The sequence below is a fragment of the Silurus meridionalis genome, chromosome 16 (assembly GCF_014805685.1).
Source record: "Silurus meridionalis isolate SWU-2019-XX chromosome 16, ASM1480568v1, whole genome shotgun sequence".
Taxonomy (NCBI): Eukaryota; Metazoa; Chordata; class Actinopteri; order Siluriformes; family Siluridae; genus Silurus; species Silurus meridionalis.
Window position 1 is genome coordinate 12,611,640 of NC_060899.1, and position 23,391 is coordinate 12,635,030.

General features: G+C 41.3%; 2 protein-coding genes across 7 annotated transcripts in view; both read right to left on the minus strand.

Annotated features, from left to right (window-relative positions):
• Positions 1–12,939, minus strand: part of LOC124398810 (lysine-specific demethylase 9) — a 43,629-nt gene extending 30,690 nt beyond the window's left edge. For 2 of the 4 annotated variants that reach the window (XR_006928130.1, XR_006928129.1), the window contains exons 1-7: positions 12,309–12,938; positions 10,527–11,116; positions 8,347–8,484; positions 7,614–7,756; positions 7,112–7,279; positions 6,615–6,723; positions 188–264 (exon numbers count right to left, since the gene is read on the minus strand). Coding sequence is in view for 2 of the 4 variants with exons in the window: in XM_046869223.1 (XP_046725179.1) it covers positions 5,371–5,787; positions 6,615–6,723; positions 7,112–7,279; positions 7,614–7,756; positions 8,347–8,484; positions 10,527–11,116; positions 12,309–12,843 (2,100 nt within the window). In the remaining 2 variants the exon portion in view is untranslated. Of the gene's footprint in view, positions 1–187; positions 265–2,016; positions 5,788–6,614; positions 6,724–7,111; positions 7,280–7,613; positions 7,757–8,346; positions 8,485–10,526; positions 11,117–12,308 lie in introns of those variants that run through there. The other 2 variants (XM_046869224.1, XM_046869223.1) reach the window with 2 other exon arrangements.
• A 2,857-nt stretch (positions 12,940–15,796) lies between these two features.
• magi3a (membrane associated guanylate kinase, WW and PDZ domain containing 3a) overlaps positions 15,797–23,391 on the minus strand; it is a 129,997-nt gene continuing 122,402 nt past the window's right edge. The window contains exons 18-22 of one of the 3 annotated variants that reach the window (XM_046869209.1): positions 22,785–22,890; positions 22,041–22,178; positions 21,775–21,913; positions 21,409–21,478; positions 18,538–18,668 (exon numbers count right to left, since the gene is read on the minus strand). In XM_046869209.1, the coding sequence (XP_046725165.1) occupies positions 21,426–21,478; positions 21,775–21,913; positions 22,041–22,178; positions 22,785–22,890 (436 nt within the window). In that variant the 3' untranslated portion in view covers positions 18,538–18,668; positions 21,409–21,425. Of the gene's footprint in view, positions 18,669–21,387; positions 21,479–21,774; positions 21,914–22,040; positions 22,179–22,784; positions 22,891–23,391 lie in introns of all 3 variants that reach the window. The other 2 variants (XM_046869207.1, XM_046869206.1) reach the window with 2 other exon arrangements.

A 23,391-nucleotide genomic window follows, 5' to 3' on the forward strand; every position in this document is an offset into this window, starting at 1 on the left:
AAATGTGATTGCTGTATATCTAAGCAGTGACCGTGCATTTCACACCTTGGCCTTCAATGTAACGTGTTAAGAACATGAACCAGTCTAAATGAATTTCTTCTCCACTTTCAGCCATTGTGAAATAATAATAATAATAAAAACAGCTTAAATCCATACAAATATATTTGAGCTTGTGTAGTTTGCTTACTTGTTCGGACGCCTTGAAGTGACCAAATTGCGCTCTGATTGGTTACAGCAACAGCTCCAAGCAACATAGATTTGAATCTAACAAGCGCCCGTGGAGAAAAGGAGGAGAAAAGCTATGAAGTAAAGAGAATACAATATTGAGAATAATTGAATACACATTCATGAAAAAAATACATTAAAAACTCTGAAGTGATTCTGATAAATTTAGGTCTTGCTGGCCCTGATGGCCAACCACTGTATCTGAGTAAACCACCATTGCAGTAACATTTCAACATATTACTAATCAGGACAATTGTATTTTGAGTCAAGACACCTAAAACAAATAACCTAAAAAAAAATGGTGAATCATTTCATAGCAGTATTAATGCCAAGGAATTCATGACATAAGGGCATGATGTTTAATGAGTGAACCTAGGAATGAAAGATTAGTGATTGGGGCAGATTTCAATGGGCATGTTGCATGTTGGTGAAGGGAACAGAGGTGATGAGAAGGTGATGGGTAGGTATGGTCTTACGGACAGGGATGTGGAAATGGCAGTGGTGAACATGTATTTTAAGAAGGATCATAGGGTGACGTATAAGAGTGGAGGAAGGTGCACACAGGTGGACTATGTCCTATGTTTGAGATGAAACCTAAAGGAGATTGGAGACTGTACGGTGTTGGAAGGGGACAGTGTAGCTAGACAGCATCAGATGGTGGTCTGTAGGATGGTTTGGAGGTGAAGAAGAGGAGGAGAGTGAGGACTGAAAGAAGAATTAGATGGTGGAAACTGAAGGAGGAAGAGTGTAGTGTGAGATTCAGGGAAGAGGTCAGACAGGAGCTCGGTGGTGGTGAAGAGGTGCAGGATGATTGTGATGAGGGAGGCAGCTAGAAAGTTTCTTGGTGTGACATCTGGAAATAGAAAGGAAGACAAAGAGACCTTGTGGTGGAATGAGGAAGTGCAGGAAAGCATAAGCAGAAAAAGGTTGACAAAACAGAATTGGGATCGACAGAGTGATGAGAAAAGAAGGCAGGAGTACAAGAAGATGCGGCAGCAGGTGAAGAGGGAAAAGGCATATGAGGAGCTGTATGAGAAGTTGGACACTAAGGAGGGAGAAAAAGGATTTGTACCGATTGGCCAGACAGAGGGACAGAGCTGGGAAGGATGTGCTGCAAGTTAGAGCAATAAAGGATGGAGGTGGAAATGTGTTGACTAGTGAGGAGAGTGTGTTGAGAAGATGGAGGAAGGATTTTGAGCAGATGATGAATGAGGAAAATGAGAGAGAGAGAAGGTTGGATGGTGTGGAGTTGGTGAAGCAGGAAGTGGATAGGATTAGTAAAGAGGATGTGAGAGCAGCGATTAAGAGGATGAAGAATGGAAAGTCGGTTGGACCAGATGACATACCAGTAGAAGCATGGAGATGTTTAGGAGAATGGCAGTGGAGATTTTAAACCAGGTCGATTTTGGAAGGTAAAAAGATGCCTGAGGAATGGAGGAGGAGTGTGCAGGTACCGATCTTTAAGAATAGGGGAGAAGAGGAAGACCAAGAAGGAGGTTTATGGATGTGGTGAGGGAAGACATGCAGGTAGTTGGTTTGAAAGAAGCAGATAAAGAGGGTATGGAGACTGATGATCAGTTGAAAGTCGTAGTTTAACATTTGGATGAGTGAAAGGTTGGTGCTTTGACCTTGAGGGATGATCATGGATTCGAACAAAACTTTCATGCTGTAAATTCTTTTCTTTATTACAAATTTTTAGTTTTTAGTGTTGTTGATTGGGGATATTGGCTGAAAATCTCTAAACACATTTATAACACGAAGTGTAACAAAATTATTCCAATTAAACCTCGGTGCACTCATAAAATGATTTATTTAAAAAAATACAGAAAAAAAGTTCTATGCATTCCATTGTACGTATTTATACACATGATTAAGAATGTACACAGAACGGTTCTATTCAAACACCGCCGATTATTTACATTACGTCCTTAAGAAAAAACAAAACAAAACAAAAAAAACCACGTACAATTAGTGCTGCTAAATGTAATTCACAAAAAGCATGCCTCTATTCCGTAGCAGATTTTCCTATAGTGCAAAAAAAAAAAAAAAAAACCCACCACAAAACAGTTAATAGTGATCAACAATGACAAAACATAATAAATAGCTGCCAGTAGTCTGAAATAAAACATTATGTAGACATGTGATGGCATTTATTAGAAGGAGAAGGGTTTGGATTGAAAAAGGCAGGCTGATCAAAGTGCCAATTGAATCATAAAAACTTCATCTTGTAGCCTGAACCCATGGGATGCAAAAAAAATTTCTCACTCAATGACAATAAAGAAAACACACACAAAAACAAAAAAGCACCAGCTTTCAAAGTTGAGGTCCAGCTAAACCAGGAGAGCGGCTGACTTATTGCTAGACTGGACTGCCATGTTCCACACCTCCGAGTTCGAACATACAAGTGTAGAAAAAGGCACTCATTTAGGAGCTAGGAGGAGATTTTCCACTGCATCAGAGAACGACGCAATGTCCAACAAGATCACATTGCACAAAAAATGCACATGCAAACTAATTAGATGAAATATATTGCATACTGAACTTTATAAGCACAAGGATTTCTCTCTTTTTTTTTTTTTTTTTTTAAATGCCAACCACGAGTCAAACGTTCGCCTCAATTATGAAAAAAGTTAAAAAACTTCCATCAATGTATAAAACTTTGTATCTGTAAACGGCCGATGGAGCAAACAATCATTGCTGGTGCGACAAAATAAATTACATTCCAGTCTGGACGTCACACGAATTCAGCTTCGTTTCAGACGAAGAAATACGATGACGTAAAGCATCGGCTGTTACCACAAAAGAAAAAAACATGAGCTTAGTGACAAAAACACAGGAGCAACTATTTGCTCTCGAAGTCTACGTTCACCTAAAGAATATTCAGTTGAACTAAATTCATTGAAGGAATATAATGACCCTCCATTCCTGTATCTCCTATGCACAAATATAAATAAGATAAAACATCTGATGGATTGAGAACAGAAAAGCAGTCAGGGTTTAAATAGTACACAGCGACACGTTTTGGTGTTAAACGCTCCCTTCATGAAGATCACCTCATCATGTGATATGTGAGCGTGCATATATTATATATACACACACACACACACACACACACACACACACACACACACACACACACACACACACACACACACACACAGGCTAGTTTCCAAATAGGTACAATGAGTGATGTGTTGAATAAATGATTTGAAAGCAACACACGTGTGTTTAATCACATACTGGCCAATCAACAGGCCAGTTAGGAAGCTCATTAAAAGAATAATAATAAGATGGTGTAGAATTTTTAGCTGCTTCTCCATACCCAGACTGACCGACTGGTATCATTCAGGGGTGGGAAAATCAGACAGCTGTGATCTAGCCGAGGGTTCTGTTTACCTGACTGTATTAGCTAAACTAACGTAAATCATATATGCACCGATTACAGACCGATCAGATGATCTGGCTCGTTGTGCCACTTAAAAAAAAAAAAAAAAGGCACTGATCATAAATAGAATACAAATTCAATGAGATATGACAGACAACCGGCGTGCAACAACGTTTGCTTTAACCAAACAAAATAAATAGAATTGTACTGAGATTTGCTGCGTTCACACACGCAGAAGACGTGACTTCGTACTGGTTGTCGTAGTAACTTAACAGTAGGTGGCGCAAGTAGTTCCGGTTTTTTTTTTGTTGCAATAATATCAGGAGACGGGGTTTTCTTTTTCATCGTTACCGTGACGCTTCGTCCCTGCAAGTCGCAGTGTGTGTGAATGAAGGTCGGCTCTCAAAGTTAAAATAGCTTTTCCCTATGACATCGCTGCTAGTGAATGAATCGTAGACCATCAAAAGATCATCAGAACTAAATAGTTCGGACGCGATCAGATTGTTAAAAGAATGAGGTTTATAGCATTAATGCAGATGAAAGTTTGAGCACCACTATTTGTTCATCAAAAAATAACATTTGGGTGTGTACTTTTCTCTGTGGTTACACAACTGTGTAAAACCATGTTCATGATTCCCAAAAGAGCATCTACAGAGCATCAAATAACTTCCCACGTCTTGTCTGGATGCGTGGTCAGGAGACATGCTGGTGCGTGCTAAACTAATTCCATCACCTCAAAGCAAAACCTGGTGTGAAAGTTGATCAGTAAAGCTGCTTAGTTATTGCCAGGCGTCCAGGCTACTGATTCGTCCACCCCTGAGTAACTAACAGTTAACCACAGGAGAGTCATTTACTGCGTACACTCCAAATTACGACGCACGCCTACATCCCGATTTGAAAGTAAATTCAGAGTAAGTGTAAGTTGTGCAGTTTACACGTATTCCTGCCATAAACACGATCCAGTTGTGGCACTGTGACAAATTTACACAATGTCCCATAAAAACAACAAATAATTATCTAATGAAAAGGGAACCTGAGAAATTCATAGCAAAGGGTAATCCAGAGATACAAGCCATCACTTGGAAATTATTCAAACATCTGAACATCCAGCTTTGCACAGGCTTTTTCTTTGGGAGCAGTATGATTTTATTACTCATTTGGACACAGGTTTTCATGCCAGACAGCAAAAAAACTCAATGAGAATCAATCCTGCTCTGGGATCAAAACTAAATCATTCACACGGATTCTCCAACTGGGATAAAAGATGTTAAAAAATATAAACCAGTACAGATTTGAACAGGAACTTTTGTTTGTTTGTTTCTTCTTTAGAGACATGATTGCTGTTAGGCACTTTTTTCCCTCTGGTCTTTTGCAAAAAAAAAAAATAAATAAAAAATTAACTGATCCACATGATGCACGGTAGAAATTATTATTGATTTCCTCTTGAAAGAAGGATATAAACAAATATAAAACAATACTGAACAATCAGCAAAAGAAATATTATTAAAATTAAATACTTTGGCTGAGTGAAAAGAAATTTAAAAAGTACTTACAGGGTTGCTTCTAGAACAAAATGTTTTTCTTTAAAAAAACAAAAAAGAAATATATATATATATTTATATATAGATTTATATTTGTCAGACTTTCAGAGTCTTGGATTTTGTCAGACAGTCCGATCCTCTCCTGGAATGTCAGTCAAGTTTGTTAAATTGATTAACAGGTGAAAAGGATTTCAGTCACCTGCAGGTCTGTGGGAGAAATCAGTGAAGGCTGTTGCTGCTGCTCAGAGTGTCACCTTGAGCTGGATGGAGGGAAGCCTGAGGAACTGTTGGAGTTTGAGGAGTGGTGTTCAGTGAAGGTGCGCTCTCTGGTCGCAAAGCGTCCGCTTGAGGTGGGTGCAACGAGGTCGACATCTGGTTGACGGGCTTGTCTGGCTTGGAGGTGCTGATTTTGCACGCTTCCTCTTCCTCTTTTACCTGTTGTTGCTCTTTCTCGGGATGGTACTGCTGGAGACGGATGTGCCACGCCAGGCTGCACACGGCCGACACGGTCTTGAACTGGTGGATGACGTTGCGTGGGATGAAGTAGATGTCGTCGTCGCACAGCTGCAATCTTGCGTACCGGATGCCCTCTCGCCGCAGCTGGTTCAACTTTGCGTCGTCCACCCACTGCACACACTGCGGGCGCACAGGGGCAATATGGGGGTTCCAGAATTGTAATATGAATCATGAGCTACACTGAGCTCTGGGAATATGTGCTGCTACCACCTTCTGAATGACCGAACACAAACAATAAACTGCACTGTCTTCTAATTACACAAATTCAAAGGAAAGCAAACCTGTTATTAACTGCACTACAAGAATACTGTACTAAGTTTCAAAAGCTAAAGAACATTGCCATCAATTATCATAGAATTATGGGTTCACGACAGAAATAAACTAGGCAGTTTGTGTCTCTGAGGGAAGTCATTTAAACCAGAGCCCAGACCATCATTTTCTGTTCACGCCTTCATTAACAGGGAAATGATCGAGTCATTTAGCCACTTCTGTTCCAATGACTACATTTCTTGCTATTTATATCGGTTTAGGTACACGATTACGACCAAAGAGTGTGCATGCACTTGTTTCTACACACTCGGTTAGCGAGACATTTCTACATTTACTGCTTCATTTGTTAATCTGGTACTTAATACTGAATGATCTTCACTTGTTTTTTTTTTTTTTTTTTTAACTATATTATGTACTGTGTAAACAAGCATCTATTCCAGTGTGGTCTTTGAAGGCTGACATTGGGGGTTTTCCCCCCACACAAAGTCTAGAAAATTTTAAAAATTTAAGGTCCTGGGGTCTTTAAATCAGCTACAAAGTCAAAAACAATCCTACATCTTCTCAGCTCAACATCGGGTCTGCTACCTAACTGAACTTAGACTGTTGACAACCATGTTTTGACGAGTAATTTATACCATCTATTGGACTGTATGACTAAATACCGTGTAGTATATTACCTGAGACACAGGGGGCTCGTAGAGATCGAGCTGAAGCCTCTGCACCACGTCGTTAAAGTCTTCTGCATGAAAACACACGACATCTTTGGTTATCCGTGGCCGGTCACTCCTGCGGAACGGAATAAAGAGCAAAAAGGAGAAAAGGGTAGATTTATTCGGAGTCAGGATTAAACGCATAAGCCGGCCACAGTGCGTTTTAAAAGATCAGACGATTTTCTTTTCCGTCTGGAGTGAATAATAACTTGCTTGATGTGGTAGCTCTAAATGTCAGTCTGTAAATAGGGTGAAAAGGTTAACTGCATCATCTGACTGTGTACAAGACGCTTTGTAATAACTAGTTATAAGGATTATAGTGCAAGTAATTAACGTCTGCCTATAGCTATTTTTGGTGAACAAAATGTTTATTTTTTAAGTCATTTATTACAACATCAAGGCAAAAATATATATATTTTTTAAATGTCAATATATTTATTTTCAGATTTTGCAACCAAACTCACCACTCTCCAAACTGCACAGCTTTGAGGACCCCCACAGCGGCGGTGCTCTGCCAGTCGAAGCTCTGGCCCACGTGATCGGCGTGTGCTCTCGTCCGGTCCTCAAACAGAACCTCGCGTGGCTCGCTCGTCCTCGGCAAGTAGTGCAGGTTCTTGATCTCGTTCATGGACCTGTAGGTGCGAGCGTAAACTGCTTATAATCTGGACAACGCAAAATTAGATATTAACTACATTAAACTCACTGCAAACAGAATAAACCTTAACCACTGAGCTACAACTGCATGAGTTAAAGATCAACCTTGCCGTAACACACAATTTATTGTTAAATTCTCATAGTTCGCCTCAAAAACAACATCTCAAATTGCAATGAATCTAATACACAGACCATCTTTTACTGCACACATCAAAGTAATGTGGATCTGTGGAATTTAATTTTACACGCCAAAATGATTGAGGACCTCTGTACTTGAAACCAGCATAAAGCTACAAAGATACACACGCCTACCTGCGCCTCTTAAATGGAGATTTGGGCATATCAGCAGTGGGAACCATCTGCTCTCCCGGTCTAACCCACATGATGGGCCCGTCGTCACTCTGAGAGCGACAGTCCAGCTTCAGACTGGACAGGGTTCCCCACGGCAAGGTCATCTGTATGAGCACACACAAATACACAGATACACAATTCAACACACTGGCACTTGTTTGTCCAAAACGCTGCAGTAATATTGAGGGAATTGTGTGGTTCGTGACCTGAATAAATCCCATCCCAATTCTATTCTCTATGCACCGTGTACTTCACTGTGTTAACGTTGTATGATAATCAGTCTTAATGATCGTCAGAATTTAGATTTGTTCTGTTGACAAATCATTAACCATTTTGTAAACCTTTGCGTTCGTTCAAATCATAAATAATTACCTTATAATATAAAAACGTGCCAAATTAATTCCTCTAGTTTATTTCCTATGAAATATAAAAAGGGTATGTATATAATTATATTATTATGAATAATATTAATTATTAATATAATAATTATACGTTGTTGTTAATAGGCTTTAACAAGATACTAACCTTAAATAAGTCAAAATATTAGTACATTATATTTGACCTGAAATTTGCATACAATATATTGGTAGTTCAGGGCTTTTTTTTATTTTTTTTTTTTAGTATGAGCAGCAAGATATCATCAAGCAGATTCGACACATTGTTCTTTATTTCGAACAACAGGAAGTTTGCAGACCTTGAGGAACGGCGATTCCTCCAGCATGTCCAGGAACTCTGGAAAATAATCCCCTACTTCCTCATCCACAGCCCCCACCAGGCTGATCTGTCTCATGGGGCCAGCTCGGTAGGTCCCAGAGCAGTATGTTCGACTCACCTGCGAGAACACACACACACACACACACACACACACACACACACACACACACACAAACACAGAAATTGTACGCATCTTCAAATGGAAGGCAAATAAAGTTCAGATCATAAGCGTTACAAGACAATGGAATTATTTAACTCTTACACTAAGATCAGAACTGTACGTGGAGAAGAGATTTTAATTCATACTGTGCGATTGGTTCATTCCTACAAGCCCTTTTCCGCACTTCAACTATACACATAGCTATAACTGGACAAGCTGTTTCTGTGTTAAGTATCAAATATCAGCTGACCCGCTACTCTGGGTTCAAAACACCGGTTTGTTAATATTTAAGTGTCTGGCCCAGAACGTCATGGAAAAAATGTTTGGCTTCCAGACGACGCAGGCGAATTTGGCACTGTTCACTTCCGTAGATGGTTAATGCACTTTGGACTCCACTGAACGCAAGACTTAAGTAAATAAAGTACCTAGCGTGATGTGGTGAGCATGCGAGGAATATTAGACGTGATGGATTTGAAACCTCTGCTATGCTGGCTCAAGCACAGCGACTAAAACATGGCTGAACAGCAACGTGCTGGAGGGGGTTTAAACGCAGTCTAAACACACCCACTGTGTCCGTTGAACTCCATGGGAACGTCCGTGTGGTTCGGTCAAGCATGGTAAACGATTTCCATTTAAATCTTCAAATGTGTGATACACTGTTTGACCAAAAATATGGTGGACTCCCGAGTGCTGAACATTTCATTCCCAAGATGATAGGAATTAATGTGTTCCCTTTTTGCCAATCTTCCAGGATGGCTTTCTATTAGGAGGTCAGAGCTTGACTCTGTGGATTTGTGCTCAGTCAGCAACAATAGGCCGTGATCGTGGTCGAGGAATTAAGTCGGTGTTCCAATTAGGGCTGTAATGATTCCTTGAGTAACTCGATTGCAAAAATACATTGAGGCTAAACATGGAGTAGTGTTTCCCTCACGGACCATTATTACTGACGCACCACCAGCTAAACCCTGAACAGGTAAACACACGCTGCAGAATGAAAAGATGGAGGAACTGGGAGAAAACGGTGGGGGACGAAGAGAAGATTCAGCGGCTTTTCCGAAAACCAGAAAACCACATCGCGAGGTGATCAGTGGGGTTGGGGTCAGGTCTGAAGGTCTTCCATACAACGTGCATGAAGACCTCACTTTGTGCACAGCAACACAACCGGAATCTTAATACTACAACATACCAAGACGTTCTATACAATTGTGCTGCAACAGGACCACGTATGCGCCGCATAAGGACGGTTGTGACTCCCAGGTGTCCACGTAGTACATCTGTCCATCCTTTTTACAGCCCAGGTGTGCACGTCTATCTTTCACAACATGAAGTGTCTACAGCCAGATGCTTTTTTTTATTACACCACGTTTTCTTTGACTTCATGTAGACCTCATGCTAGATAGTATTTGAAAGAAAAAAAAAAGCCTCAAATACTCCTGTCGCTTGGTATCATACTGAAAACAGAGGAGGCTGTAAATGGCTGGAAGTCCAAGGCAGAAAACCGGCTGTGCACTCTGGGTGGATTGGACGTGTATCGTCGCTCTGTTGACAATCACAGCATCATCATCAGTTTTACAGACACGAAAAAGAGTGCATACGGCGTCTTTCACCGGTGTGTGTTTAGTTGCTCGGTGATGCATGTGAGCAGCAGATTTTGCTGAAGAAGAATTTGCTAGTCTTCATCCTCACTAGCTGTTTGTTTTTTCTTTCTATGAACTTATCCTGTTGAAAATCGCAAATTTCCAAGTCCAGTTATATTCCAGCTTCCTTTCTCACTAGACTGACCAAATTTCTGATTGTTATTTGCTGAAAAGGGTCTGTGTCACACAGCTAGATTTTTCTTGGAGTACAAGGTGCTCTGTGTTGTTCTGCTGCATTGTAAATACAAGGGAAAACCCATGGCCTCGGCACTGAGATGCAGCTCAGTGGGACATTGGGAAGAAAAAAAAAAACATCATGCAGCAAAGTGTCATCAAAGAACAGAAAAAAATCCTTCTCTTTACCTGGGAGTGAAACTTGGAGATAGTGGTGGTCTCGATGTCCTTCTTCCCGAGAATCTCCATCTTGACCGGCGTGTTGGGAAAGTTGAAGGCAAAGTAATCCAAGAAGTCCGGGAGGTAGGCAGCAGCACCGTGGACCACAGAGAGCGCGTACCGTGCCGCTCCTATGGTAATTTCGGTAAAAGCCTGCTCGAGGAACTCGCGTGCGAACCTCTCCTTCTCCCCAGGCTGCAGGAGCGAGAGTTCATCGGCGTACGCGTGCAGAATGGATGCCCCGCCGTTGGGCTGCACCTCCTCGTGCATGAGCCTGCTAAACCGTGAGCTTGTTTTCAGGCACGAGCTGCGAATGAAGTGGTCCTGAGGCGAGAGGAAGGGTGAGCCGGGACCCTCGTCGCCAAGCTTTTCGTCCTTGACGTTGGCGAGGACGGTCTTGTCGTCGGTGGACGACGAGCAGTCGTCGGTCTGGATTTCCTTGTCGGATGTCCGCAATCGCTTGCTGCGCTGCTCCTCTTCCCGGTGCCTCTTCTTTTTCTTCTTCTTTTTCAGCAGGTACTCCTCCAAGGTTTGAGGCTTTCCGTTCTCATTGTTTTGCTCTGGAAGAAAAAGCAAAAAATTGGTCGAGGTCACAAACGAGTCATGAGATCAAACTACCGTGGTTCGTTTCTGCAGATACGTGTGTGGTAAGGAATGACGTTTATGGCTTGATTTGGAAAGACTTATTGCTGTGTCCCAATTCACTTACTGTGTGTCCTAAATAGCATCCGAGATTAGAATTTGAATTAGAAGTATGTCCCAAATCAGAATGTGTTCATCCATGGGCACTTTCTCAGCTAACAACGGCCACGGCAATTTGAGACGGGTATTTTACGCTTGTGTACAGTGAGCGCAATTTACGGTCAACGATCACGTGACGCACCACGTTTAAAGTCGAGCTTCTGATATCACCAAAACGTACACGCAAGACACGAGCAAATATATACGCATTTTCCAATCAAGAATACGGTTATCTGCGCATCACTTGGGTTAAAAACGTAGATCTCTGACACCAGAGTGCACGAGGGAAATGTCAACTCGAGAACGTTGACCGTTGCAGTGTTGCTGATTTTAAGAAAACTCTGGGAACACACACACACACACACAAACACACACACAGATTTCTGGAGAAACGTGAAGTCCAGTCAGGTGTGAAGAAAGAAAATACAACGTCCAGCGAATGGAAATTCAGAGGCTTGTTTACAAAGTCCTCCAGAAAGCTGTTCGACTGGTTTGAGTTGACCAGGGAGCCATGGGAACTCAAACAACAACTCTATACAACCACTGCACACAGAAAAGCAACCACTCAAACAGATTCTTCGAGTCTGGATCCAATTCAGTAAACCAAACCCTGTTCCTGACTGACAGAAGGAAAATCTGAGTTCCTCTGCTTTTGTTGCCTGATGGTTGAAGGTCCACACACGTATTAATAATAAAGTGGACCTCGTGTATGTGTAGGTCATAATCAGGTTCTCAGGTGTTCAGGTGCTCAGCCTGATTGCTGGTTCACACTTATGGAATATTATATATTGTTCAGCTTTTCCTGAGGTGACCAGTGTGAAGTAATGTGCAGGTGAGTTGAATATAAAGAGCTGTGAGAGAACAGAGCTGGATATGGAAACACACAGGAGTAAAAGGTGGGCGTTCACACACACGCACGCGCACACACGCACGCACGCGCACACACGTTTATAAGTGTAAATACAACAAAGTTTCACCGAATAGTTTGAAGATTGTGTGCAGATTGTTTACCTGTCGGCTTCTTACAGGAACCGACTTTGACGTTGACCCCCGCGTTTTCCTTCTTGGGTTTCAGCTTTACGTCTTTCTCGGGGTGTTTCTGGGGCTTGGTGCTGTGATCGGCCTTCGCTACTTTGAGCGGAGTGAAAGTGAAGAGCGGCGCTGGAGCTGGCTTGTGAGGCAGCGGGTTCGCCTTTCGAGGCTGCCACACCACAGCTGCGTCCTTCTTGGGAGCGTGGTGGTGACTGCGGTGCTGCACAGCCGCCAGATCTTTGTTGTTGAAGTTTATCCCTTGAGAAGTCTTCTGGGGTAGCTGCTGCTGCTGCTGCTGAGGTACTCGCTGTTGTTGAGCATGGTGGTGTTGGTGTTGGTGTTGGTGGTGATGTAGCTTCATTTTCTTCGCCTCCTTCTCCGGTCTCGCATGCTTCTCCGTGCAGGGCGAGTGCTCCCGCTTCTTCTTTCGCTTCTTCTCCTTGCTTCCAGGTTCCACACCGTCCCTAGGCTTCTCCTCCACTTTCACACGCACCAAATCGACCTGCGCGGCCATTTTACACGCAAAATTTAAAAGCCTTCAAAAACTCGACGGCGCATGTCTCTTTTTTCAGGTGTGGGAGGGGCGGAGAAGGTTGCGATATACTCTCACCTGGGATGTGTAGTCCTTCAAAAGCACGCGCCCTATCGCAAGGCTCCGCTTTGTAGTCTTCTTTGGCTCGCGGGCTGACGTGCGCATGCGCGCAGAAAAAAAAGGGACGTTTTCCGGGAGCTGTGGGACTCGCTCGAGATGGTTCGTGCGCTGCTGCACGCGCCCTCAGTCAGTAGTTGACGTCAACTGTACGCGAGGGTTTTTTTTTTTTCTCCTCTCTTGCTTTTTTTTTATTTTTTAAATACAGGTGGGCGGGGCTTCGTGCAGACACGCGCTGTACAGTAGGCGGATGCACAGGCTCAGGGATGTGAGGCGCTAAATATAGACACGATGAGTCAAGCATTATTATACAAATTAAATTAAATTAATTAAAATAAATAAGCAGGAAAGAATTATTATTACATAAAATGTGATATATAAAAATCTTTCTCTGTTTATATATATATATATATATATATATATATATATATATATATATATATATATATATATAGTTTTAATATTGAAAAATATTGAAAAATATTATATTTAGAGTCTTGTTTAAACTTTTAATAAAACTAAAATATTTTTTATATTTTTGACTTCTGGACTAGATTTATGCTCATCCTATTAAATGCTCTCTAGACCAGTGGTTCCCAACCTTTTTTGTGCCACGGACCGGTTTAATGTCAGACAATATTATAGGGTGCAAAATGCTATTTGGAAAAAGTTTTGAAAAATAAGGACCAGCATCACAATCTTTCATTAAACACTGAATTCTAGTGTATGGTAAATTGTATTGTTTCTCATTGTACTATAAGTTTTACAGAACTTGAGCTTAAAAATAAACCTGATTTAGTTAAGCAGATGAATCCTGTTTTAGATTTCATTTTAAATATTGCACATTTCGCCCATGATTCACTCAGGTTTAATTTTTGGCCTTTAATTGGAATCTGTTTGGGCACCGAACTATATTTATATCTACAACATATCTAATGTAGGAAGGCCTTTGCTTTTAATTGCAATTCCATGCTCCACCTCTAGAGGGATATTTACAGTAAATTCATGCTGTTATCTGTGTGGCGTCTCGGCCGTGTTCTCGTAAGCCAGAACCCTGATCAGCAGACTACACACCACCTATCAAGCATCCTTCTCAATCACGCAACCAACAGCCATCTATTTCACCCACTTCAGAAAAACCACACGAGGGAGACCACACTCACTTTCCTACATACCCATATACATCCATACCTACCTAGCTCAAACACATGACCCGCATCAGTGTACCCAACTTATCAATACATTTGTGTGGATATAACTCTCCAAGCTCTTACCCTCTAACCGAAATCACCTGTTTTCGAGGACCATCAAAACCTTTCAGAGGCGTTACTTTATATGGTCCTTCAAGCCTGATGATAGCACCCTCGAAGACAACATGCAGTCGTAGCAGGTCCCAGAGCCGATTGTGTCCCCTCGTGCTCAGCGGGAAAGACACTTGCATCATTACGAAGTAGGGTACCGATTTCCAGTTTCAAATTTCAGTTTCTAGTGTGGATACTAGCATTATAACGCCAATGGCTACCTCTTCAGCTGCTCCCGAAGGGGACCAGCAGAAGCTCTGAATTCAGCCGGACAACAGCTTCATGACTGACAGATCTACAGGAAGCTATTGTAGACAAGAAATTGACGAGCATGGAGCTTTCAGAAAGGCAGATGGGTAAAGGAAGGAAATGCTGAAGAGCAGTGCGAACTCCTGGACCAGTGAGCACGCTAAGAGCTTTATGAGAGAGAAGAACTTCAGAGGAAAAGTCGGACAGACTTTTAGTCAAACTGCACGCTAGTTACCGTGATGGGTTTGTTGAACATTGCCAAAGTGGTGGTATATTAATCACATACACTTTATTGGATCAATCAGCTTGACTTCAGTTAAAGTCGCAAGCTAAGCGCATCTCTGGCAGGGCTGTGGATTTGTTTTTAGAGCAGATGGAACCTCAGAGGAGAGGCAAGAAGAACCCCAATCAGCCGTCATCTTCGGTTTACCCTGTATAGGTTTACTATGCAATGACCATAAAGATCTCTCTGGTCTCCAGGGGGACGTGTCTCTCTTTGCAGTAGCAGATTGTTAGATTGAAATTGTTCATCTGGTTGTTTTTTTTTCTATGCGTTTTACACCATTCCCTTATTCACATTGCAGAACGTTCATGTTGGGCTTTTCATCAGTATGGAAATATTGTACCAATTTCATCAAATCACACCAGATTCTTCCCACTGATGACCCCGACTTATGTAGCTTTTTGGTTTCCTTCATGGTCTTAACCGAAGGCATATCTGGATACAAGACAGACATGCTTCCAGATTCTTCTCTGTTTTTGGCATTGAAGTGGTGTAACAACCCGTCAATTGATGTTTGAACAACTCGAACAGTCTCCAAATCTTCATCATCTTTCGGCTTCTCCCATTAGGGGTCTCCACAGCGGATCACCCGTCTCCATATTCCCCCTGTCCTCTACATCTGCATCTTTCACCCCAACCACCTGCATGTCTTTCCTCACCACATCCATAAACCTTCTCCTGTGCCTTCCTCTTTTCCTCCTTCCTGGCGGCTCCATCCTCCAAATGACGTAAAAAAAATGAACTCTTGCTGTCTATTAACTATTGTGTCTTCCAGCAGGTTCAGACCAATAAACCAGTATCAATGTATTTATCGATACAATGCTGTCGATGCTGTAAATGCATTTTATACATCACATTTTTACCGCAGAACCTGCATTAATTTTACCATGAGAATTAGAAAGAAACGGCAACATTGTAGAATACTTAACAAGGGTGCCAAAACTTTCATAGTTGACAGAAAATACACACGAAAAAACAACAAAAATGACGTCCTTTAAAACTTTATTTCTCAGCGCATGAACAGAATTTCATGACCAGATTCGAATTCTTTCACAACTACACATATATATTCTCATCTTTTCTTTCTTCCAATTACTTAAAATAATGAAGTGATTTACAGATTATTTTTTCTGAATGAAGGCAAGTATTTAAACAGTCGCTGTACATTTTATAAACATTTACAACTACCACAACGAGACCGGAAAGGCCTTTCTTTCCTTCTTCTTCTTTCCTTTTTTATTTATTTTTATTTTTTTTAAATAAAGCAAACGCAAGGCCACAGTTTCATATAAATGAGATGAGATGAGATACACACAAGAGCCCAGGTTTCATTTTTTAGGAAAAATTATTTCCACAGTCCACACAGGCTTCACATTTTAAATCAGGACTGAGCAGATGTTTATTTTAATACCATGCTCTGGAATTATATAGATTTGTATTGCAACATGATCAAAATGACTTGATTTAAGTGTTTGTTACATCAATAGGACTGAAACGGCCTTAATGTCTGGTGGAACTGCGAATTGAAATCAAGTCTCAAAGCTGCCACTTTTCTCAAATCTGTGCACACACAATATTAATAATAATATTAATAATAATAATAACCACAATGGTATATTAATTGGAGATGATGCGTGTAGAGTTGTTAGTTTCATGGGAAATATAAATTGTGAACTATAATGCAAAACCAATAGAGACACAGCCAAATCAGCTACATTTGATAAGCTACTTATATTTATATATATATATATATATATATATATATATATATATATATATATATATATATATATATATACACACACACACACACACACATTTTTTTCATTTATTGTATTTTTTTCATTTTTGGTTGAAATTTTTTTCCATATAATTTTTTTTAATATATTTATATTTGTTATATGACAAAAAATAGATATGTTAGATTGTATGTAAAAATATGATTTACCCCGGAACCACCCCGTTAAACCTTCATTTAAATCGTAATGATATGACCATGTATTCAATTCATTTATTGAAGCCCCCGATGTACACACCTTGCTATATGATACACAATGCATAATTGTAAAAGCTACAGCGATGTGGAAATATACATCCCCGGCATGTAGTGCACCGAGTCAGCGAGGGATGAATCAAGCTCTTTAGGATCTGGAGCACAAAGTTTTGATACGACTACATAAAATATCGAGTGAGATATATATTTATATATTTTAAATATATATAATTTTATATATATTTTTTGCAATTTCTTTTTCATTTCAATAAATTACATAGTGTTCTTCATGAGCTCACATGTAGTAAACAATATACAAGCACAAGTGTCTGGTCAGTTTAAAGAAGGAACATGTTAAAAAAAAAAAAAAAAAAAAAAAAGAGGAAAAAAAAAAGATCTAAAAATCCACCACTGAGCTGGAACGTGACAAATCATATATGATCCAATCTGATCATTGACTCAAAGCACAAATCAGGCATCGCTAATACAGCTAACGATCGCGTTTTGTATGATTAGCTGTGATTAGCGTTGTATTGTTGAACTGATACATGCAAAGACAAAAACTCCACAGATGCAATAAGGACACACTGCATTTCAAACAAGTCTGTACACAAGTGTGAAGGGGAAAATAAAAATGTAAGCAAAAAAAAAAAAAACAATAAAACAAAAACCAAAAAAAACCCACACTCCTTCACAATTCCGGTAAAAAACCAACAGACCATGGGATAAGTCTCTGATTGGCACGATACGAGATGAACAGGTGCCACTGTTGGTGGGACAAACACACCACAGGGCCTGGATACTTGAAAGCACGGAATACCATGAACACAAAAGCGTCGGCTCGAAGTCAGTAAAGATACGGTATGCTGTACAAGTCAGGTAAAAAATAATTATGCATCAATTACACAGTGATTCAGAGTAACCATCGGTCTCCTGGCATTCCTGATGAACTCCACCGAGCATCAGAGCCTCTCCACCTGAGACTGGACCTTAGAAGAGCTCGGGACCTTCCATGGACCAGGGGTGATGGGAGACTTTTTGTTGCTGGCGTTCCCATTCCAGGAAGTCTCTGGTGGGACACTGCTAGATCCCCTCGTATCCCTTTTGCTCTCGTCGCTTGCGCCCCCTCTGCTCAAGCCCTCTTTAGCTTCTCGATGGCCTCTGTGGTTCAGGCCCATGGGCTGGTGCTCTGGCATGGTCTGGTCATTAAAGATCTGTGATTGCGACCTCTGAGGTACTGCCTCCCTCTGAACTCCCTTCTCCCGGTGGCGCCGATCGTTGTCTGTTCTTTGCAGCTCTGGCCTCACCTCTCCCGTCTCCCTGTCTTGTCCAAAGTCGAAGTCTTCCTCCTTGTACGGGCTCCCTCCAGTTCCGTAGTTAAAATGTTGCCCATCAAGATACCGCTGTGGTTCTTCATACGCCATTGACGGCTGCCTGGTGCCAGTGTCTTGTTCCCTTCTCGGACTCTTTCTAGGGCTTGCTGAGCGTCCACCCCTGTCTGCCTGCCCCTGGGCTTTCCTGTCGGCGTATACATCCACACTCTGAGTGCCGGCATTGACGTTTTTGTTTTTCACCGACTTCTTGTCTGGTTTTCTTGGGCTTTGTGAACGTGATTTGCCCTCAGTATATTCTGTGTATGAAGTGTCCAATTTCTGGGGGCTGGGAGAATTGTCGCGGAGAGACACGTTGAAACTGCTCGTCCTGGGTTCTCGGGGTTGATGATGGAGGCCACGTGAGGGAGAGGGGGCTGACATGCCTTCAGAGGGCAAGAGAGAAGAGGAGGACAATGATGGAAGCATTGATGGCTCATCAGATACAGGGTACTTTGGATAGTTTGCAGGTGGAGTCAACATCTCCATAGCATCTGAAATGAACAGTAGTAGTATAGTTAGAAATCTGTCTCTAGAAACATTCAGGAACAAGTAAAAAAAATAAGTATTTGTTTTTATAGGTCACATAATGTCTAGATAAACGATATGGACAAATGTTCATGGATGCCTGACCATCACTGCTATACACGCTTGTTCTAGATTGAGTCCTTTTTTGACACAAGCTGTTCTTGGAGGTTTTCTACCAGGTTTTAAATTGTGGCAGTGGGGATTCTTCCTCATTTAGCCACAAGACCATTAGTGAGGTCAGGCAGGTTCTGCTTCATCCCAAATGTGTTAAGTGGGGTTGAGGAGGTCAAGGTATCTGTGCAGAACATTTAAGTTATTCCACTCCAATCCTAAAAACCATGTTTTAATGAAACCTGCTTGGTATCTAACTTGTATCGAGAGTTTTCTTCCAATATACAGTACATATGAGGGTACACTGCATTAATTACTAAGCAAATATCCAACCCTTGTATTTGAATCTTCTGTGGTGTGGAAGCTTCATTTTATATTCAAAGTTTTTAGTGTCAACTTCTATCACTGCCAGTATTAAATATTCACACAAACATATTTCATGTGCATCAGGCTGGTGTTTTCCCTCCTTCAGATTCAGCACTTCAACCAATCCACAGTATTTACTGTTTGTAGCTTCTAGACTTGAGTAACTGAGATTTCTATCTGGCTGATTAAAGACGGTCTTAAAACAACACTGAAGTTTTTATTTTCCTTCGGGATGATAAGCCTGGAGCTACCGGAGTTAAAGAGGCCAAGCATGTCAAAATGAGACACAAAATGAGGCTTTTCCTTTCTGAGAGCCAACAGCAACAAATAGAAGCTTTACCGCAAAATATAAAAATGATTTCCCGGAGGAGTTCACCTAAGCAATTACAGGGTGATGATACCTCTAGCAACGTTTATATCAACTGCATAAATGATTTGTTTAAATTGAATAAATGGAACTCGCTCCGAAACCCCTCCCCCACACGATCTCCGGCATTAAACGCCTGAATCATGTGTTGCTAAGTGCTGAGCTGCTAAGCGATTGATATTCACCAAATCGAATCGTCTGATAGGGGTCCCTTTTTAAACATGTTGCCTTTGTGCTCTATCACCGATTCTGCTCTTGATCGAGCAGTTCCACAGCCTCTAGTTGCTTCTATTGACTGATATAACCAGCGACTGTGAGAATCAAATAATCGACTTTAAGACAATTTCATTTTGTGAAACCAATCAAAAAAACTTGGAGTGTTCCGTCCCACCTCCAGCCCCCTGAAACTTCAAACCACAAAGTAAACAGAACAAATCACAACGAGTGTGTTGACTGAACTGTTGGGAAGAAAAGTAGACACTTTGTTTTTGTATTATAACAATCAGGCAACAATCATAAATTAAAACACAATGACAGGTGAAGTGAAGAACACTGATGATCTCTTCATCATGGCACCTGTTAGCGTGTGGAATATTATTATAGCAGCAACATTTTATCCTCAATGCTGGCGCATTCGAAGCAGGGAAAAATGGGCGAGTTTGACAAATTGTGACGTCTAGACGACTTGGTCAGAGCATCTCCATGACTGCAGCTCTTGTGGGATGTTCCCGGTCTGCAGTGGTCAGTATCTATTGAAAGTGCTTCAAGGAAGGAACAGTGGTGAACTGGCGACAGGGTCACGGGCGACCGGGGCTCATTGATGCACGTGGAGAGCGAAAGCTGGCACGTGTGGTCCGATCCAACAGATGAGCTCCTGTAGCTTAAACTGCTGAAGAAGTTCATGGTGTTAAAGGGTCAGAACTGTTTTGGCAGCAAAAGGGGGACCAACTCAATATTAGTTTCCCTCTCATCGGTGTAAATGTACTTCAAGTCATAATTTTATCTCATTATAATTTAATTAGGAAGACAATAATTAGAATAAATGAATATTTTAACTGTAGAAAATAAGGTTAACTCCAACTTTAGTGATAAATATAATTCTTTTTAACTATTTACAGTAATCCTATAGTACTCATATTGATTAGCCATTTATATCGCTAATAATAATAATCTTTCAGCTGATCCAGTTAGGGGTCATTATAGTGCATCAACCCTCTTTAAAATCACTCTGTCCTCTTTATCTGCCTCTTTCAAACCAACCACCTGCGTGTCTCCCCTCACCACATCCATAAACCTCCTCCTTGGCCTTCCTTCTTTCCCCTCCTGCTCTAAGGGGTTTTTTCCTTGCCACAGTCGCCCCCGGCTGCTCATCAGGGATAAACACACATCATTTCCTTTCATTCCTAGGTTCTGTAAAGCTACTTTTTTGTTCTCCAGCCTTCTCAGCATTCTTCCTGCGAAATTCCCTCTTCTGTACAGCTCAAGCGCACCTTTTTCACCTTGTCTCCAAAATGTCCTACTTGTGAAGGGCCCTCTAATAACTAATTTCTGATCCTGTCCATCCTCGTCGCTCCCAGTGAATATATATTAAATATAAAACTCGAAAAACTAATTGTGAACTATAATGCAGAATCCAGAGATGCACAGCCAAATCAGCTACATATGATGAGCTACATAGATAGATAGATAGATAGATAGATAGATAGATAGATAGATAGATAGATAGATAGATAGATAGATAGATAGATAGATAGGATGAGAGTCTGTAACAGTGAAAGGATCATTTCTAATAATGAGAAAGATACGAGAATGAAGATTAGAAGAGAAGTGGAGAAGTTTACCAAAGACTACTAAGGACAGACCAAGAAAAGTAGAGTCTTTAGTGATGCTCTGGTTTCATGTAGAAGCACAGGGTGGAAGAAGAGTTCAGACCTGAAGAGAAAACAGAGACAGATACAGAGACAGACAGAGAAACAGAGACCAGAGACAATATGAGACAGAGACAGGAAGTAAGGAAAAGACAGCTTGAGAAAGACAAATGCATGGAAATTTGAAGCTACTATCGTTTCGACACAAACAAAAGCACAAAGCGCCCTAGACGGAAAAAAGGAACAGCGCGTGTCTGTAATAAATCCACTTCATGAGCAGCTACAGTCCTGTTGTGAGATGAACGATTCACTTTGAGCCTCTTTTGACTTGCAGAACTTGGAGGATTAATGGTAACTCACTGTGGTCGGGAATCAGGCCCTGGCCCGGCCGCAGCAGCAGCAGCACCTTTGTGCCTCCTGCTTGGATGAGCTCGATAGCCCGTGTGTGTGTGATGCCTTGGGTCGGCTCACCGTTGATCTCTACGATCTGATCTCCCACCTGTAAGTGCACACACTCTGTTAATCCTCTCTGTAATGTCTGGTGCTCTAATACAAAAAAAGACGAGTCAGGACACTAATATTTAATGTCTACTGTATGGGATCAGTCACCAGAACAGGTCACTCACGTGAATTCTGCCATCCTTCAGTGCCGGGCCATCCTCGGCCAGTCTCAGGATGAACAGGCCCATGTTGTACTCCTTCCCTCCCCGTAAACTAAAGCCAAAGCCACGCAGCCCTCTCTCCAGCTCCACCAGGAAACAACCCTGACACGTATACACACACACACACACACACACACACAACATAAATATAATAATAATATTGTCCCAATACCGTCCCTTTAAATCCTTCCAATTTTACCAGTGGTGGATGAATTGCACACACCATGAACTCGAGTTGAAGGAGAGGAACACGAGGTCAAATATCACTCAAATATACTTAAGTATCCAAAGTACTGTGATTTATTATGGCTATAATGTTCCTATTATAATTTTTGCCACGTCACCTAATGAAGATAAATAAATAAAAAGGAACAACTTGAGTTAAAAGTAAGATATTTGACTGAAATTAAAGTCAAAATCTCCCCAAATGGGAATCCTTCAGAAAAGCACAGACACGCAAAAAAGCCACTTGAGTACAGTAACGAATTTTTACATCATTACTGCTGATCAGAGTGATTACCGGGCAGATATCTGCTCATATCTGACTGGATAATAATGATAATGGCAAAAGTTGTATTTTTCTTCCAGAAAGCAGATGAAAATCACTTTGTAGATGTACAACATTTAATCTTGCAAACATCATGTCAACATGATAATGTAGGGGTCTTTTATATCAATGTTGAAAGAATGCACTGCATCCAGTGTTACCTGCTTGGTGTTTGAGGTCAACGTGTTGCCCGACTCGTTCTTGGGAAGGGATTTGTAGTTACCCCAGACCATGCCCTCTTCTCTCTCTTCTGTCTTGGGGCCGTTTCTAAGAAGAAAAAAAAATACGGAAACAAAACTTATATCAGAATTATCGGTACGTTTTTGGTATTTGCATTGTGCTTTTGGGTTGGATATTCATTCTATTCCAGCTAATTTTAATCAAATCATACATTTTTATCTTTTTATTATCAAAAAGTTTCGAGACCAGTTTTGTAACGCGCCAACAGATGGCAGCACAAGGCTGCACGCATAGTCACAGGAAGCACCGACCTCCATAAGTCAGTGCACCAAAAGACATCGTCCTGTGTACATTGGGAGCACTGCGACTGGTGCTATTCTGACCACGTGTGTTACCGCGTCTTCTGTTCTGACCACGTGTGCACCTTGTCACCAAGCTCTCCTCACACTTTCTTACCGGAAACGTGATCTCACTTCCGCACCCGCCCTTCTCGCCAGATTTGGCTTCCTCTCACCCACGTCTCTAAGATGAAGATCCGGCTCAAAGGTCGTGGTTTTGACGCCACTGCGGAGACTTGGTGCGAATAGC